Source organism: Oppia nitens, unplaced genomic scaffold (genome assembly GCF_028296485.1).
Source record: "Oppia nitens isolate AA-2021 unplaced genomic scaffold, nextdenovo-longstitch-racon4-pilon3 scaffold1_pilon_pilon_pilon, whole genome shotgun sequence".
In the NCBI taxonomy this organism is placed as follows: Eukaryota; Metazoa; Arthropoda; class Arachnida; order Sarcoptiformes; family Oppiidae; genus Oppia; species Oppia nitens.
In genome coordinates this window covers 13,472,365-13,493,526 of record NW_026533199.1, presented here as the reverse complement: position 1 = coordinate 13,493,526, position 21,162 = coordinate 13,472,365, and the positions used below count along the sequence as shown (strand labels likewise).

The following is a 21,162-nucleotide window of genomic DNA, read 5'->3' as shown; positions in this document are numbered from 1 at the left end:
ATTTATTAGATGATATTTTCAAATATATCACTAATTCTAAAAACGAAATTTTAATATGTCTATTAGTTTTCGAAATAATCGAATTTCAATATAAATCACACTATTGTAATTTGATATTATTATTTATATTGAAATTCGATTATATCGAAAACTAGTCGACATATTAAAATTTCGTCTTTAGAATTAGTGATATATTTGAAAATATCATCTAATAAATATATAATATTCATAAATAACGTCATTTTTATTTTAGACTATTTTATAAAATATGATTTAATTAAAAAATGTTAATATATCTATTTATTTTTGAATTTAAAATCTATAAAAAAAATTAAAATCTATTAAAATTAAATGTATACAGTATAATATGATAATATTTTTTTAGTAAATTAATTAATTTTTTTTAAAAACAAGTATTTATTAAAACAATCATTTTTTCTATTTAATTGCTATCGACTAACATATCTAATTCATAGCCAATTAATCAATGCCCAATTCTAGACCAGAAATAATATTTAAAATAATCATAACTAATAAATAATTATTTAATTTTTTTAAAAATAAAATATACATTAGACCCTTAAATTTTATTATTTTATATTAGTTTTTCAAAAATATTTTTATAAAAAAATGTTTGTATTGCTTAACCAATGAATAGTTTGTCTATTTATTAAATTTATTATTTGTTTTAGTATTTAACATAAATACTATTTCAAAAATTTATCAAGTAAAACATAATTTAATTAATTAAATACTAAACTGTAATTTAAGTAAAATCACATTTATTTATTAAATAAATTTATTAATACTTTAATTTTAGTAAATTAAGTCATTATAAATTAAAATTTTATATTATTTTAATAAAAAATATTAATATTTATAATTATGATTTTTATTTTCACTATGCTTGATTGATACTTATTTTATAAATTACTAGTTTAAAATAATAATTAATTAATTAATATTATTTCTTATTTACAGTTTAATATAATTTTAAATTTTAAATTACATTAGTTTTAAATTATTTTTTTTTTGTATAATGCTTACTAAAACATATAATGATAAAATAAATAATAATCATTAATAAAACTGTAATGCTAACAATTTATGAATTTTAAACTTTATTAATAATTTTCAAATTATAAACATTAGATAAAAGTAGAAAAAAATAGTTTTTATATAATTAACTTAAAAATAATTAGAGTAATATATTATATATATATACAACTAATTTGTTTAAATAATTTTGCACTAATTTTGTATAATACAATTGTATAATACATTTATAATTACAAATATAATTAAGTTAATACTTAACAACAAAACGAAACGCCATTGTATTGTTTTTAAAATCAATTTAAATTGTCTAATAAAAGTAATTAACTGTTTATTTATTTTATAATTAAAAATAATATTTACATTACATTTCTAATAAACTGTATAATTAAAAATTTTAGTTAATTATAATATAAATACTAATTTAGCCTATCTATAAAGAAATGTTATTTAATTATTATTAATTTTAAGTATGTTTTTCTTAATTTTAATTAATTTTGTTTTTATTTTATTTTAGTTTGCAAATGTTTAGAAAATTAGTTAAACTTTTAAAAAAAAATTAATTATATCTAAAAAAAAATAATTAAAATCTATTATTATTTGCATATTTAATTTTCACTAACATAATGAAATTTTATTAAATTAGTTATAAAAAAAAATATTACCTTAACACTCTATCTATTAATGTTAGAAATTAAAAAGATTATTAAATAAATAAATGTTATTTTACTTAAATTACAGTTTAGTAATTTATTTTATTTTAAAAAACTAAACTATAAATAAGTATATAAATAATTATTATAAATATATATTAACAAATTTATTATTTAAAATTTATTTATTTATTATAAAAAAAAATAATTAAGCTGTAATTTTGTTGTTAAATAATTGTTTATAATTTATTTTTATTTAATGTAAATATCGTACAAACAAACAACAACTTTAAACATTTAAAATTGTTTGTTAAATTTTTTACTATTTTAATTATTTCTAATTTTATTTTTTATTTTCTGAATATTTAAAGTTTTGATTATTAGATTTTTTAAAAATTAATTATTTTAATAAACTTTAACATTTAACAACTAAAATATTATAGATTTTACTAATTATAATATAATTAAAACTTTAGTAACGACAAATCTCAACAATTTTTGTTATTATTTTTTATAATATTATTATTATATTTTATATATACATCCATAAATAATTTTTGATTCAACTATAATATAATAAAAACTTAAAATGAAATAAAATCCGTAAACATTTTATCATTTTTTAAATTAAATTCATAAAACTAACTAATTAAAATGGAAGTAAAAATACAAAAAAAAATCTATTATTAATAATTGTTTATAATTAATAATTTATTTCATAAATTCTATTTTACAAATTTATATTTTTTTACAATTACTAAAATTTATTTTTATTTTATAAAAATAAACATTTATTATAAAACTATTAGATAATTTAGATAATTAATTATTTTTTAAAAAAATATTGTTAACTTAAAAATTTAATTAATAATTTATTTAATAAACTGTAATACTAACAATTTATGTATTATAAACATTATTAATTATAATTAAATTATAAACATTGGTTTATTTTTTAATCAAATATTTAATTTGTGTATTATTTTTTAGAGTAATTTGAAAAATATATAAAAAATATAAATAGACAATATATTAATAATTTTTTTACATTATAATGTTATTACTGTAATAATTTATAATTTATTTTTATGTATTTTATAATAATAATATTAATTTTTAAAAATAATCTATAGCTTGTTTTATTTATTATTTATCGGATTTGAAGTTTGTTCTTAAATAAATTAAAATAAATTATTTAAAATATAATATGATATTTTAAAAATTATAATAATAATACAGTAATTATTATTATTATCAAACTGTATATATGATAAAAACAATAAATAAATAATTTATATATTAATTTTGATTGAACTATTAGGTTATCCAAGAAAATTTAATGATTAGATTATTGACTAATTATATTTTACTATAATTTTATTGCAATTTAAAAAATATTATATATTAATTGATTAATATCTATTTAATAATTCTATAAAACTTTAGTATAAAATTATTTAAAACAGTTTTGAATTTTATATTAGTCTATAACTATTAAATAATTAATTATTTTTTAATAAAAATATTGTTAACTTAAAAATTAAATAAATAATTTATTTTACAAACTGTAATACTAACAATTAACAAGTATTATAAACATTATTAATTATAATTAAATTATAAACATTAGTTTATATAAGTTTATAGTATTTTTTTAGTATTTATAGTATAAATTTATAAATTTAAAAGTTTATATAAATAATATATTTATTAAAATTTTTTATATTATATATTTTATATTTTAGTATTTACAAAATTTTTTAACAACAATATTTATAATATCTTTTATTATATATTATATGAATATTACACATAAAAAACCCAATTGATTGAGTCATTGTTGTGTTTTGTTTTAAGGAACGGGTGGTTTGTGGAGACATTTGTTTAGTTGGTTGGTTGGGACACAACCATCAATGGCTGTTAAAACAACTAAAATAAATGTCAATAAAAAAAATCAATGGCTTTCATAGATGCTAGCTCCTGATTATTTAAAGTTTTGACTAAAATTAAACTTTTTTTTAATTAATTTATATTTTTACAAATACTGTAAAATTTAACAATTAATGTATTATAGATTTTACTAATTATAATATAATTAGAACTTTAGAGAAATTTCAGTAAAAAGCTAGCACTTATTTTTTTTAAATACTTTTTACTTTAACATTAAGTTAATAATTAAATTAATAAACTGTAATTAATAACAATTTATGTTTTATAGACTTTATTAATTATAATCAAATTATAAACATTAGCTATTTGTAAGAAAAAGTACTTTTTTTATATAATATTAGAAATTAATAATTTTTTTTTAATAAATAAATGTGATTTTACTTAAACTATAGTTTAATAATTGATTTATATTTTTTTAAAACTAAACTACAAATAAATATATTAATATATAATATAAATTAAATATTAATTTTATATCTTTATTTTATAAACTGTATAACAATTGGACTATATTAATAAACTATAAAACTAACAATTAATGTATATTATAAAGTTTATTAATTATAATTAAATATTAAAAAATTAGACAACTGTTGTAAATTATTTTTATCTAATAATTAACAAAATAATAATTAATAAATTATATTATAGATTTATATACGACATTTTTTTAAAAATTTAAATTTAATTAAGATTTTCTTTTTTTAAAATATTTTTTTATTAAAAAAATATATAATAAAATCTTTGAATTTTATATTAGTATACAACTGTTAGATAATTTAGCTCTTAATAATAAAATAGATCTTAATTTTAAAAAAACTGATCATTTGATACTAATTTTATAAATTATTTGTTTAAATCAATCATAAATTAATTATAATTATTTTTTACTTACAGTTTTATATAATTTCAAATTTTAAATTAAATCTTTTAAATTATTTATTAGTCTACAACTGTTAGCACTTAATTTAATTAATTTATATTTTTGAATAATACTTACAAAAACATTAAGTAAATAATTATAGTAATAAACTGTAATTTATGCAATTTATGTATTTTAAAATTTATTAATTATAATAAAACTCATATTTTTTTTATATAATTATTGTTTACTTAAACATTAATTAAATAATTAATAAACTGTAATACTAACAATTTATGTATTATAGACTTTATTAATTATAATCAAATTTAAAATTTTAGTTTAACATCGAGCAATATTTTTTATATAATAGTTAATATTAGTTACAATTATTTTGCATTAATATTGTATATAGTTATTATACTTTAATATTACGAATAATTTAGTTAATATTTAATAATAATAATAAAAAAATTAAAGTAAAATTTAAATTTATAATTTTTTTTAAAAAAATAAATATATGTCATTTTGTTATATTAATTGTTAAATTTAATAAACAATTTATTTTATAAAATTATAATTATTGCTAATTTTTAAAAAAAAAAACTTTAAATCAATTTGATGTTTTTATTTTATTTTCCAAAAGCTTAGATACTAAAGCTACCTTTTTGATTTTTTAAAATGTACTAGTGTAAATGTACTTTTAAAAAGTTATACATTTTTATTTAAAAAAATTAATTCTATTAAAAAACTGTAATATTTAACAAACAATATATTATTGATATTAATAATTATTATATAATTATAATTTCAGTAAAATAAAAACCATCGTAATTTATGCTATAATTTTTTACAAGTAATAAATAAATAAATATTATTTATATTATAATAATACACACATAAATAATTTTTATTTCAACTAAACTAATTATTTTTATATAAAAAAAAAATCAATAAATATATATTAAAAACATATATTTAATTTCATACATACCTTAAAATAACAGCCAGTGATGAATAGTCTGCTGACAACTAATTGAGTCATTTGATGTATTTTTTTTAATGAACGGTTGGTTTGTAGAGACAGTTATTTTTTTGGACACACCTATCAATGCTTGTAATAACAACTAAACTAAATGTCAATAAAAAATCAATGGCTTTCAGGTTTGATATACTTGTAAGTGTTTGTTAAAAATAATAATGTTTAATACTATTAGTAATACAATAGTTTATTATTATTTATAAATTTTTAATAAAAACTATATTTAAATGTTTTACCATGTCAATTAATAATAATACAAAAATACAAAAATAATTTTAACTTTAAATAAATTTAATATTATTAATTTGTATTATTATTTTTTTTAATAATATTATTATTATAAATAAAAATAACAATGTAGTAACATTGAATTAAAATAATATTAGTAATTTTAGTTTAAACAATTAATATAATTTTCTTAATAAACTGTAACTTAATAAGTTTGTTAAAAATATTAACTTTAATTAGTTAATTAAAGTTAAAGTTTAGATTTGACGGAGAAACAATTAATAAAATTTTTAAATTTAACTACATTTTTTTTATAAAAAAAAACATTTAAACAACTTTTGAAAATTATATTAGTTTACAACTGTTAGATAAGTTAGCTAGCTTTTAATATATATATATTTTTAAATATACCTTACTTAAACATAAAATAAATAATTATATTAATAAACTTAATAGAAGTTGAGTATTTATTTTATATAATTATAAAAATAACTAAAATAATATTAAATATATATACAAATAATTAGTAACCATTATTTTACACTAATATTTTATAATACTATTGTATGAAATATATTGATAATTTAGTTAATATTTATTATTAATTGTAAAATTGTTTTAAAATTAAATCAAATTGTCCAAATAATATCTAACAGTTTTGTCTTTTTTTATAAAAAATAAAATTAAAATTAATAACTTTTTAAAAAAAATATGTTATTAAATAAAATTTAATATTGATTATCAAACTTATTCAATTTGAATAAATAATTTATTTTTCATAATTAATATTTAGAATTAATATTTATATCTACAGTTTATTTCAATTAGTTAAAATTTTAAAAAATTAATTATATTAAAAAACTGTAACATTAAACAATTAATATTATACTAAAAATATATTTACTAATTATTTTTATAAATTTATAAAAAACTGTATATTTTATTTAAATAATTAAAATAATTATTAATCATTTAATTTACTATAAATTAGAGAAATATCGCTAATTATGTATTTTTGCTAAATATAAATATAAATATTTAATATAAAGTAATTAACATTTATTAATATAAATTTAAATTATTATTTTTAAAAAATATATTATTTAATAAAATGTAATTTTTTGATGTCAAAAATATTCAACTTTAATAGATAATTATCATAAATAATATTAATATAATTCTACCATTTTAAAAATATATATATATATAATTGTTATGTTTAATTTTGTTAAATTGCTTATTAAATTTAATACACAATTAATTATTTACTAATTTAATTTTTGCTTTTTATTTTATTTTAGTTCAAAAATGTTTAGATAATTTTAACTACCTACTGAATATTTAAAATTTTGATTAGCTAAATTTTTTTTACTTAAATTATATTTTTTTTAAAAAAACTGTAATATTTAACAATTAATATATTATAGACTTTACTAATTATAATATAATTCTAACTTTAGGAAGGAATTTCGATATCTTTTTTTACAATTAATAATAATAATAACTAATTATATACAAATAAATTTGTTTCAACTTAACTAATTAATTTTATAACAAAAAAAAATATATAAATATAATGATAAAATATATTTAAACCCTATAGTTTCATACATAGATTTACAAAACATGTTATGTTTAATTAAGTTAAATTGTTTGTTAGATTTAATTGCATAAATTATTATTTACTATTTTTATTATTGCTATTTAAAAAATCAAATTAATTTTTATTTTATTTAAGTATACAAATGTGCAAATCTTTTAAATTTTATAAAATAATGTTTTCAATTAATTAAATTAAAAAAATAAATAAATAAATTTAAAAAACTGTAACATATTAACAACAAACGCATTATAGATTTAGTTATATAAAAATGTTTGTTTTTTTAAATAATAAATTATTTAAAATATATTAGTTGGGAAAGTTGAAACCTTATTAAAAATCTACTATTAATAATTGATTATAATGTTTAGATAATTTTTTTTATACTAAAAATATTTAGTATAAAAAAATTTTATATTCAAATATTGGGAGATATTTTTTAGAAACAATCAATTGTCTTTTTAATTTCAACCATAGTATTAAATAAATAATATGTTTGTTTTTATTGAGAAAAATTGTTTTTTATATACTCTCCATCTAATATTTTACTAAAATTATATATTCACTAATTATTTTTTTTTGTTTAATTTTGTTAAATTTAATACACAATTTATTTTTTACTATAATATAGTATTATAAATATAAATAGTGAACTGAATGTGAGATATTGTACCCATACTTAAAATTATTAGCTAATTAATAAAAATAATTATCTGTATACTGGGTCAATTAATATTGGAAATTAATAACTATATTTAATAAATAAATGCAATTTTACTAAAATTACAGTTTTAGTAATTTATTTTAATATAAAAAACTCAACTACATATAAATATATAAATTATTAATATATATTTATATATTATCAAATTTAATAATAATTATTATAGAGTACATGTTAAATTGGTTAATTAACTTTTAATATAATTTTATTTTAAAGTATTTTCAAAAAATAGTATACTAAAAATTTATTCACTAATTATTTTTTTTATTTATAAAAAAACTGTATATTGTATGTAAATAATTTAATTAATTATTAAACATTTATTTTTCTATGATTTTTAGGAATTAGAAACTGTCAATATATTTGCTAAATATAAATTTATATTTTATTTAATAACTAGACATCAAATTTGTTTTATTAAACTTTTATTTTTAATCATTCAAAAAAAACCCTAAACTAAATATATATGACATAGACTAAATATTAATTTTATGATATATCTGGCCATAAATTTATTAGTTTTTATTTAATAATACATTATAACTATTAATATAAATAAATATTTAATTTATTATAGTTTAAATAAAATTATTATTAATCTCTTTCAATCAATCAATTTATTTTATAATTAAATTTTACGTATTTTACATTAAAATTTTGAATATTTATATAAAAAAATAATAATATAGATTTATTAATAAACTGTAATTTAATAAATTTATAAAAAAATATTTATTTTAATTATAATATTATAATAGATATTTTAGAATATAAGGGATACCATTTATCATATAAAAATTGAATAACAATTTTTTTTATAAAAAATTTATTACTTTAATTATTTTTTGATAATAATAATAATAATAACAAATTTATTTTATAATATATTATTATTATTAGAGTAATTATTTTATATATGTTATTTTATAATTATAATTTTGATAAACTAATAGATACATTAGTATAATAATATTTATTTTTTAAGCAACAATACTGTCCAATAATATTGTTAACTAATAATTATTATACAAAACATTGTAAAATATTATATTTAATTATTATAATCTTAACATTTTAATATGAAAAAAATACTGTATATATTAAAATTTAATTACTAATAATGTGCTGTTTAATCGTAATAAAAATACAATTATTATATAATTATATATTTAATTAAATTAAATTAAATATTAATTTTATGATATCCCTGACCATTCACTGAATAACGATAGTGTGTATACTGTCGGGCCATTAGAAAACATTGTACACAAACAACGGTAACCAGTATTACGGCTAACAGTGCCAACAGGTTAAGCAAATGTGGTAATACTGTCATCATATAATTGAGGACAAAATCACGATAATCGGCATCAAATTGTTGGGCATCCTGTTGTGTCATTAACATGAGTTGGTCACCCTGTTGTTGTTGTTGTTGTTCAACAATATCATGTTTTGCCGGGAATATTAGGGAAATTTCTTCCTGCTGAAATTCAACATTTATAACGTTATTTGATGGTTGATCATCATTAGCTAAATCAGCTTGGTTATTTTGTTGTTGTTGTTGTTGCTGAAATTTAGCTAGGTCCATATTGTTATTGTTTGATTTACGTGTACAATTTTTGCTATGGTAGCGTGCTTGACCGCATGCTACATTTTCGGCCCATTTTTCTAGCTAGATAAATTCAATAATAATAATAAAAAAAATAAATAAATAATTAAAATATATATTTAATATAGTGTTATAAAATATAATAAAAAAATAGTTATACATAAAAATACTGTATAAAATATTGACAATTAATTTTGATTTTAATTTTTTTTTAAATATAAAATCTAAAGTGAAATATTTGTTTTATCAATATTTTTATCATTAGTTAATAATAATAATTATTATTATTAGTTAAAAAATATTATTATAATTATTAGTTTAAAAAAATATTAATATTAGTTAACAATTATTATTATTAGTTATTAACTTATGAAACAATTGATTATTATTTTATTAATTATTATTTATTTTATTTATTTTTATTTAATAAAATGTCGAAACTTGTTATTAATATTATAATTATATTTTTGTAATAATAATAATAATAATTAAAAATAAAATAAAACTATACCTGAGCAAAATAATTATCCAAAAGCACGCGCTCATGTTTCGGGCAGCGGACACGTGCAACTTGATCCAGACAATCAATATCATCCCAAGTGGCGCAACAAACATTACGTACCGGTGGCCGGGAATGTTGGGTAATATTCCAGTTATACCAGGCTACTTGGCGACACCCGACCCTAACTACTAGATTCAATGAACCGAAACAATCCAAAGCTAACGGGTCGGGCATCGGCTGAGCGGGTAGATTGTCGTCCATTTCGATCTCCAGTTCCATACCTAATCCGGTATCCATTTTGGGATTAGGATTATCTCTATCCATATCCATGTCATCATCGTTAGCATCGTTATCATCATCGGCTATATAGCTGTCATCATCTATAGCAGCACCGGTACTATCGACTGTTTGTTTCAGATTATTATCTAATTGTTGTTTTTGTTGGGCCAACGATCGGATCATTGGCATCAAACAGTGTTGTCCGCCGCGCGGATAATCCCGACACGTGTTTGTATTGTAAAATTCAATTAAATCATCGAAATAGCCAATGGTTTGCGTATATTGTTTACCAGGTTTGCAGTTTGACTTTTTTTTATAAAAAAATTAATTAATTAATTAAAATATAGACAAAATTAATTAATTAATTAAAATATAGACAAAAATAATTAATTAAAATATAAACAAAATTAATTAATTAAAATATAAACAAAAATAAATTGATTTAATTAAACAAAATATATAAAAATATAATATTTTTAAAAAATAATATATTATATCCAATTATTTTTTATTATTAATCAATAATAATAATTATTATTATTAGATAATTTATGCTCATATATATTTTGTTTTGCAATTTGACTTTTAGCAAGATTATTTTTTAAAAAAAATTAATTAAAATATTTATATAAGCTTATTGCGTTGTTTGCCTAAAAACTAATTATTATACACTTACTCAATAGTTAAAATTAATAAATAAATTATTAATTACAGTTAGTTATAATGTTTTTTTTTAATTTACCAACTTCTAACTGTAAATTAATATTTATGATATGTTTATAATATTATTTTTACTTTAATTAGTATTTTATTTTAACATTAAAAAACATTTAATAAAATAAAAATTATTATTAAATAAATTTATATATTTAAAAAAAACTATTTTAGATATATTTAATTTGTATAACATTTTTTAAAAAATATATTATTTCTATTAGTTTTATTTAGTAATTAAATAATTTATTATATTTAGTAATGTGTTGTTTTAACATTTAAAAATAAATCATTTATAACTTATATTAACTATTTATATTTTAACTATGTCTCTACTACTATACCTTTAATAAATATCATTATTAATATTAGTAGTTATAGTATCATAATAGTAATAATATAGTTAGTTATTATCATTATAACATTTATTTTTATATATAAATAATTTATGCTTTTTAAATATGATTATATATAATTTTATAACATATATTTAAAAAAATAATTTATATAATTAATTTTATTATTATAAATTATTATTAAAAATTATTAGATTAATAAACTGTAATATTATAATAAAATAATTTTTTAAACTAATAATAAATTTTAGTTTACAATCTAATAGATTAATTGATAATTTTTTAAAACAAAATTAGAAAAAAATTATTAAAATTATTAATAATAATATTTTTGATTTTTTAAACAAAATAAAAACTAAACTAATTTTATTTTTAATTAATTAATCAAAAAATTAGAAAAAAAATTATTAATAATAATATTTTTGATTTTTTAAACAAAATAGAAACTAAACTAATTTTATTTTTAATTAATTAATACAAAAATAAAATAAATAAAAATCATATACCTTGGCTACTATATCGAGATCGCATTCAATATTATCCCATTGAGCACAACATACATCAGCCAGTGATGAATAGTCGGTTATATTCCAGTTTCTGAGCGATCCTTTCCGGCAACGGATCAGCTCCTGAGTCAACGGATTCAGACACTGACGGGTCAACTGACTGGGAACGGGTGGTGCAGACAGTTGTTGTTGTTTTGGTTGTTTGGTTACACCATTCAAATTAGCAGAGAAGCGCTGACTGATGTCCAATCCATGACCAGCCCTAACACCCAGTCCTATGTCAGCTATGATAATGACTGATAGTATTGTTATTAATAGTATTTGATTCATTGTTTTTTTTGTGTTTGTATTATGAAAATAATAATTAATTAATTATTTTTTTGTTTGAAAAAATAATAATAGAAAAAAACAAACAATTTATTAAACAATTTATTTTAACAGTTAATTATATTTTTTTTATATAAAAAAACAATAACTATTATTACTAATATCTAAATTATTGCCACAATAACTAGTAATCATTCAATAATAATAATACTAATAATAATACATAACTATACAGTAATGGCTACACAAAAAAAATATTTAATATTATTAATACAAAGTTTTATTTGATATAATTATTATTATTATCACAGTTATAGTTAGTTAACAGTATAATAGAAAATGCGTTGCAATTAATTGAAACTAATAATAATAATAATAATATCATAAAAATTATTTTGTTATAATTTATTTTTATAGATAATATCCATAGTTATCCATATAGTATTTAGTAACTAATATTATATTGTATTGTATAATAATTTCAATGTTTTTAGATATAATTAATTCAAACAAAAATATAATATCGTATTTAATATCTACAGTATTATTATTATTATTTGTAATTAAAATATATTAGTAATGATTTAATTTAGTTTTAATTAATTTTTACAGATACAGAAACAACAAAATAATAATTTTCTTATTATATTAAATATATTATTATTATTAAAAAAAATAAAAATATTTGTTGTTGTCATGCATTTATAGCAATGCCATATATACATTGCTGACTGATTAATCATTAAGACAATAGCTAAAAATTATTATTATTATTATTATTTATATATTTATTTATAAGTTATTAATAATAATAATAATAATAATAATAATTTATGACAATAACAAAATACATGTACACTATCAGTATATGAGTCGTATAATTAAATATTATTAATTATAAACAATATATTATTTACCTATACTAAATAACCGCTAATAATGTTTTAATAATAATTTAATTAAAAACAATGATTTAACATTTTATTATTTTTTATAAAATAAAACTAGTAAAACTAAAGTTGTACTAGGATAAAAATAAATAATTATTATACAATTAACTATTTTTGAATTTTTTTTATATAATTACAGTTTTATTTATAAAAAAAAATTATATAACAATTTATTAAATATTAAAATGTTTTACTGATAACAAAATAATAATTAATTGATTATTATCTGAATAATATCTGAAAAATGTACATGTTGATTTTTTAAAATAACAATTAGTAATCATTTATTTTTATTATATAATCTAATTTTTTTTAAAGAAAAAACACCATGGGCAAATAACCAATTGTAATTATTATCAAATCATATTATTATTAAATAATAATAATAATGTAAAATAACAATACAAAAAATTTTAGTATAAAACTAGACATGTTTACTGCATTAAAAATAATAAATTAATAGCTTAACTAAATTGAACTAGTTGAATAATTATTTTTAAAAAAATAATTTTTAATATTTTAACATATTTTCAACAACAACAGCAAAAATGTACAAAATATTTATATTAGTTATATTGTTGCCAACTATTGCCAGATTGCAGGCCGAGGAGGACAGTGGTATCGACACTACAATCACTACTACTACTACTACTACAACTACTACTGATAGTAGTAATAGTAGTGTATATCCGACTCCCGGTGCCGATGCCCTGAAATGTTTGGACAAACTGGAAATGGATCAGTCCTATCAACAATGTCATCACGATAGTGTACAACAATGGGACCGGGATCATAGGGGACAGGTAGTCAATGCCAGTCAATCGACATGTTGTTCCGTTTATGGCCAAATTGATTGTGTCAAAACTATACTACTAGCAAATAATACAGTAAAGTTAGTGTGTAGTAACATAACTGAGCTAGATGCATTGATCAAATATCAATCAGATTTGTTGGACTATTGGACAGGTAGCCAACTGTGCCAACTGGTTGGGTATAATAGCTCATTATGCCAGTCATCGGGTGCTATGATGATGATGATGACTACCACCTATAGTCTAGTACTACTAGTATTGGTTAGTCTACTTACAGTAGTCTATACACAGTTATAAATTAAGTTTATAATTATAATAATTAATTATTAAGTTTTAAAAAATTTTTACATAATTTTTTAAATGTTTTTTAAATTATTTTTATTATCGTATTATAATATTAATAATACATTAACTAAATTAAAATTATTAATTAGTATGGTAAAATTATAAATAATTATTATTTTAGAAATTTAGAAATTAAATAATGTATAAGTAAAATAAAATGTTTTAAATTTTTTTTATATATTTAAAATAAATAAAAATATATTTTTTAAATATTTAATAATAAATTTATTTCATTATTATATACATATTGAAAATTAAATACTAAATAATTTTTATGTTAAATAACTTGTATATAAATAATAATAAAAAAATATTAATAACGATCTAAATACCAGTATATACTGTATATAACTTTATATTTAAAAAAAATTAAATATTATAAGTTATGACTGTATATTTCAAAAATATATATAATATAAGAAACTTATATTTATATAATAAAGTTAATATTAATAATTGAATTTTTCTTACAGTTTAATTGCTATTATTATTATTATTATTAATCTAATTTTTTGTTTATAAAAATATGATAAATATAAAAACACAATTTATTATTAAAAAATTACTACATTTTAAAAGTTTACACATAAACTAACTATTTTAAACAAATAAAATAAAAGTTTAAATAAATTTCTACTTTTTTTATATAATTGTCATATAATTAGTTAAGTGTTAACAATTTTTCAACATGTACATTTATCTAATATAACAAAAAAAACAAATTTAAAAAGTATTAATTAAAAAATAATTTAAATTTAGATTATGTTTTAATTAATTATAATATATTTTTTAAAAATAAATTGATTAATAAAAATTATTATTGTTTTTCAATAACTATTGTTTTATATTTAATTATATAATTTTTGTAGAGAAATATATTTATGATTATTACTATTTAAAAATGTTAACAATAATATTTAATTGTTACAATTAAATAAATAATTATTATATTAAAAAATAAAAAATAAAGTTTTGAAAGTGCTATTATAAGATAATTTATTATTTAAAAAATACTAAAATAATATTATTAATATTTGTATACAGTTTTAATTTAAATTATTATTATTTTTTTAAAAATATCTTTAATTAAAAATATAATTTTTTAGAAATACAAGATTAGATTTATAGTAATATTAGTTATTCTTAAATTTGTATTTATTTATTTTCTGAAATTGATAATTAAATATATTTTTTTTGTTATAATTTTCTAATAATATATGTCAAAAAATTAAATATCAATTACTATGTTTATTAAATGTTTTATTTTTTTGTAACAATCAAAAACAACAATAATAAAAATAACAATATATTTGGCTTTTAATTGTGTTGACAAAAATGTTGACCTAAATGTCAACAACAACAACACCAACAAAAATAATAATAAATTAAACAAATATTAAACTTTTCACTTTTATTTTAAATATAAATTTTTTGTCTGAAACTAATAAAAAAAAATTTTCATAACATAAACTACAGTTTTTTTTTAAATTACTTTTTTATATTAAACTATTTCTAAAAAAAATATCTTTAAAATTATGACAAACAATATTATAATTGAATTAAATTTAATTTTACTACTATTAGTATTAAATAGCCTAAACATCTACCAGTGCTACGATCAGCCACAGCCCACACATCACGCGCTCATATGTCTGACACGTGTCTACCGATCGGACAGTTTTGTCCGATGCGGTCAACAAGTGGGCCATAAATGGCGTCTACAGGTAGTCGACGATAATAACGATACTAATGATGACAACAATGATAATACCAATGATGACGAGGACAGTGATGTTAGTCTCAATTTACGTCAAAAATGTTGTTCAGTGTATGACTTGTGGTACAGTTGTATCGTACGACTGGCCAAACAACACGAGTACTGTACTGACCAACAGTCTAGGGATGTCTGGGATGTTATGAACCGTACCATTGAATTGGCCGACAATAATGAGTGCATTCAATATAAACCATTAGCTGATAATTGTTTAAACTTTTTATTTTAAGAAAATAAGTTTTTTTTTAATATAACACTAATAATACATAATTTTTCTTGTTTATATTATATTTTTAATATTTTTAAATAAAATATTTTTTGTGTAAATTATTATAATTATTTTATTTAATATTTACTATAAAATAATTGATATATTTTTTAATGAAACTTAACATTAATAGTGAAAAATTTTGATTTTATTATCTAATATTATAGTAATTAAAACATTATATTTATGATAATAATTTTGATTATTTAAAAGTTTATTATAATATTATTATTTTACTCAATTATTAAAAAACATATGAACTTAAAGTATAAAATGATTTATAAAAATAAAATTTATAAAAAAAAATGTTTTTTATATTATAATAAAAAAATACAAATATATATATATATATTTAATTTGGGTTATAATTAATTAATTGTGTAAAATATTATTATTTTATATATATAACAAAAATATATTATTAAAATATTAGTATATTATTAGTATAATTATCAAAAATAATAATAATAATAAACATTTAATTATTAATTATTAATTATTAATTATTAATTATTAATTATTAATTATTAATTATTAATTATTAATTATTAATTATTAATTATTAATTATTAATTATTAATTATTAATTATTAATTATTAATTATTAATTATTAATTATTAATTATTAATTATTAATTATTAATTATTAATTATTATTTAATTTGATATTAATTATTAATTAATTAATTATTATAATTAATTACTTATTACGACAGCGTCGTCTACAAAACAGGGCATAGATGGCACATCCTATTATGGATGCACCCAATAGACTGCCCAACACTATCAGGGTAATTGCCCACCAAGCTAGACCCATACACCTATCCTCTGTCCAATCGGCACAATCACCGTGATCCAGTTCCTCCTTGATATAAAACATAGTCAAATTGCTAACATATCGATCATGCTGGCCCTGACATTGGTCGGACAGGTCCTTTTGGCACCGGTAGTACTGGCGCTGGAAACAACAATGGGATTTATTATCCGATCCCCGATTTCGGTCGATTTCCCAATCGTGTTCGGCATCGGTAACACATTTGACCATTAGGGTAGCATTCGGACAGTAGGGTTCCGATGCCCATACCTGGCCACTGCCACCACCCGTACCACCCGTACCCTGAATTGTTAATATAGCTAACAGTCCTATGATTACGGTAGTTACTAATTTAATCAATTGGTTCATTATTATTATTATTTAATTTTTTGTTGATGTTGTTATAATCGGTGTTTAAATTTGTGTATTACTAGAAATAGATTTGATTTTTAAAAAAATAAAATTAATTATTTAATAATTTATGAAAATATTTATTTAAAAAAATATTGTAATTATTATTTAATTATTATTAGTTTATGTATTTATTTATTTTATTTTTATAAAATTATAAATTTATTTTTTTTGACATTTTCAGCTTTAACTATTTAATTATATAAAATACTGTAATTTTGTTATTAATATACTATAAATATTTTTAAAAATATAATTAAATTTTTTAGCTTTAGTTTATAAGTATTTTATTTTTTTAATTAAAAAAATTACTAATAAAATAAATGAGTCATTATTTTCTATGTTTTTTTTTATTTCCTAAAATTAAATCTAATTAAATAATTATAAATTAAATGTAAAACTAAAATAATTTATTAATAATAACACGTGTTTTGTTTAGTAATAGTAAATTATGAAAAACTTTTATAATAACCGGAAATTAGTGTAACATTTATTATTAGTTATATTAATTTATTTTACAAAATGTTATATTTTTATAAGTATATAGGAAATGGGTGTGATATATGTTTATATAACTGTGATATACTGTATATTGAAAATAAATATTTAAATAAAAATAACATAAAAATAAAACAATACCTGTTTATTATATTGCAGTAATAATAATAATAATAATATAGTTGACATACAAAAAAAAAATTAAAACACAAAAATAGTTTTTTTCAAACACAAAAAATAATAATAATACAAATTAACTAATAATAATAATAATTAAAGTAAAATGATAATAATCACAATACAAAAAACAAATCAAATCACTAGTAATATAAAAATATTATCAACAAATTAATATATAAAAAAATTAACTCAATATTTAGGGCACTTAAACAAATAGATAGTAATAATAATATAATAAAATTTTATACACTATTTTTGTAAAAAAAATAAAATTAAATTAACTATTGTAATAGTGATAGTAATATATTGTATTGTTTGATTGATTTATACAATTGTGATAAAAAACACTATGGTAATTTTTGTTGTTTTAAAAAAATAAAATTAAACTAGAAAATTATTAATATATTAATTTTTTAATGATATTATTTTTTTTAACAGTAAAAACGTTGTAAATATTATGATATCATTAAAAACAATTTTATTATCACAATATATATATATATAAATAAATATAAAACTAAAAATTCAAATATTATTATTAAAACTAAATAATATTTAATTAAATTTTAATATATATAAAACAATATTTGCTATTTTATTATATACAGTGCAATAATTTTTTTAATTTATTTTTATTTTCTTATATATCTATATAAACAGTATTATTAAATATATAAGACGTGTGATTCATAAAATATTATATATTTAATGAAATATAATATATATATATATAATAACTATATTATTATTATTATTATTATTACTAAACTTTATAATTTTTAATCAGTAAAATATAGTTGACTAATAAATACAATGATACTATTATTATTTCATATATAAGTTTTATTTTATAATGTATAATACAGTATATATATAATATATTATACTGTATATAAAGATATGGGAATACATACATACATACATACATTGCTATCAATTTTATTTTTATTTGATATTTGTTTTTGAAGCAAATATTTTTCATGTTTTGTGTTGATATGTTATATATATATATATATATATATATATATATATATATATATATATATAAGTATATACTGTATATTATTTAAAGTATTATATCAGTAAATATAAAGTATATATATAATATATATGTTGTAATTAATATGATTTATATCTATCTCTATGTAAACTATAAATACCGAAACCCTTGACAACGGTTACACTATTGATATAAAATAAAATAAATTTATTATATTTATTGTACTTAAAAAAAAACTTAGAAAAACTAGAATTATTATAAATTAATTATAAAAGTAATGAACAAAAATATCTAAATATATATAAAAAATATTTTTTTTTAATTATTTTAAGTTTTTTATTTCATAATTTATTTACAGTATATTTTTTTAATTAAAAGTTTTTTTTTGTTTATATTGTATATAATTTTATTAATTATAAACAATATAAAAAAAATTCTATATAAATATTTTAGTAAAATTGTAAAATTAAGTTTTTTTCATATTTTTAATTTAACATTTTAATAGTTTACTATAATTATAGAAACATTATTTTCATACATTATTTCATTTTAAAATATAGAAAATTTTTGTTTTAATAATAAGTAATATTAATAATTTATACAAAATTTTTTGTTTTTAATAAAAATAAATATTTTATTATTATTATTATAATAGTAAGTAGCTTAACATAATTTGTATATTTTTGTTTTTAACAATAACATAAATATTTATATTATATTGTTTATAGTAGTACTGTAAATAGTTATATTAATAAATTATATCCTTAATTATAATTTTTATAGATTTTAATTAATTAAAATTATTTTATTTTAAACAATAATTATTATTTTATTTCAGTTAATTATAATTAATAATTTATTTTAATTTATTATTATTAATTATTTTATATTAAATAATACTTATTATTTTATTTTAAATAATAATTATTATTTTATTTAAAATAATTTTTATTATATTTTAAATAATTATTATTATATTGTAAATAATTAATTATTTGTATTATTTTATTTATTTTAATTAATTATTATTATTTTATTTCAATTAATTAATATTAATTATTAATTTAATTTTAAATATTTAAATTTTTTTCGGCTAAAATCTAGCCGAATAACAGGCAAAATCATTGAGAAAAATCATTTTTTCTTTATTATCATCGGTTAGGATATCGATATTTTTCACTACTTTATCCAAACCTTCCATCAAATCGGTTTCATATTGTAAAACATATTGATTTTTATTTCTAATCGTCGTATATGTCAGTTGTCGGAAACAATCGGTAAATTCATGCAATCGATTGTCGTATTCAATGCCTTTCAACGACTGTCGATAGTTGTCGAGACATTCCCGCCGTAAACCCATGGCTTTGAATTTGATTTTCATTTTAGCATCAAAATCAATGGTCCCGTAATTACGTAATTCGTGTTTCATTTCCCGTTTGAAATAATCTAATTGTTTTTGATAGGCATTTCGGGCCCTTTCCCGCTCATAGGTTGTAGACATTATATATGATAACTGGGTATTAAAAAAACTAAAAAAAAATGTAAAATAAATATATTATTTTAGTATAATAGAAATTAAAAATATTAATAATAGAAATTAATTTTATATTAACTTTGATTAATAATTTATAGTTATATTTACATTATATATATATATATCATATATAACTGTATGAAACTATTTAAAAAATATTTTATTAAA

At 15.9% G+C, this 21,162-nt stretch overlaps 2 protein-coding genes across 2 annotated transcripts; both read right to left on the bottom strand.

Moving 5' to 3' along the window:
* Positions 1–9,267: 9,267 nt before the first annotated feature.
* Positions 9,268–12,480, bottom strand: LOC128952004 (uncharacterized). Its single transcript, XM_054297326.1, has 3 exons — positions 12,082–12,480; positions 10,236–10,811; positions 9,268–9,787 (listed from the first exon to the last, which is right to left on the bottom strand). The coding sequence occupies exons 1-3, from the start codon at positions 12,409–12,411 to the stop codon at positions 9,299–9,301; spliced, it is 1,395 nt and encodes a 464-aa protein (XP_054153301.1). The 5' UTR covers positions 12,412–12,480; the 3' UTR covers positions 9,268–9,298.
* Positions 12,481–17,245: 4,765 nt separating this feature from the next.
* Positions 17,246–18,493, bottom strand: LOC128952007 (uncharacterized). The gene is made up of 2 exons (XM_054297328.1): positions 18,422–18,493; positions 17,246–17,801 (listed from the first exon to the last, which is right to left on the bottom strand). The coding sequence occupies exon 2, from the start codon at positions 17,738–17,740 to the stop codon at positions 17,258–17,260; it is 483 nt and encodes a 160-aa protein (XP_054153303.1). The 5' UTR covers positions 17,741–17,801; positions 18,422–18,493; the 3' UTR covers positions 17,246–17,257.
* Between the last annotated feature and the right edge of the window lie 2,669 nt (positions 18,494–21,162).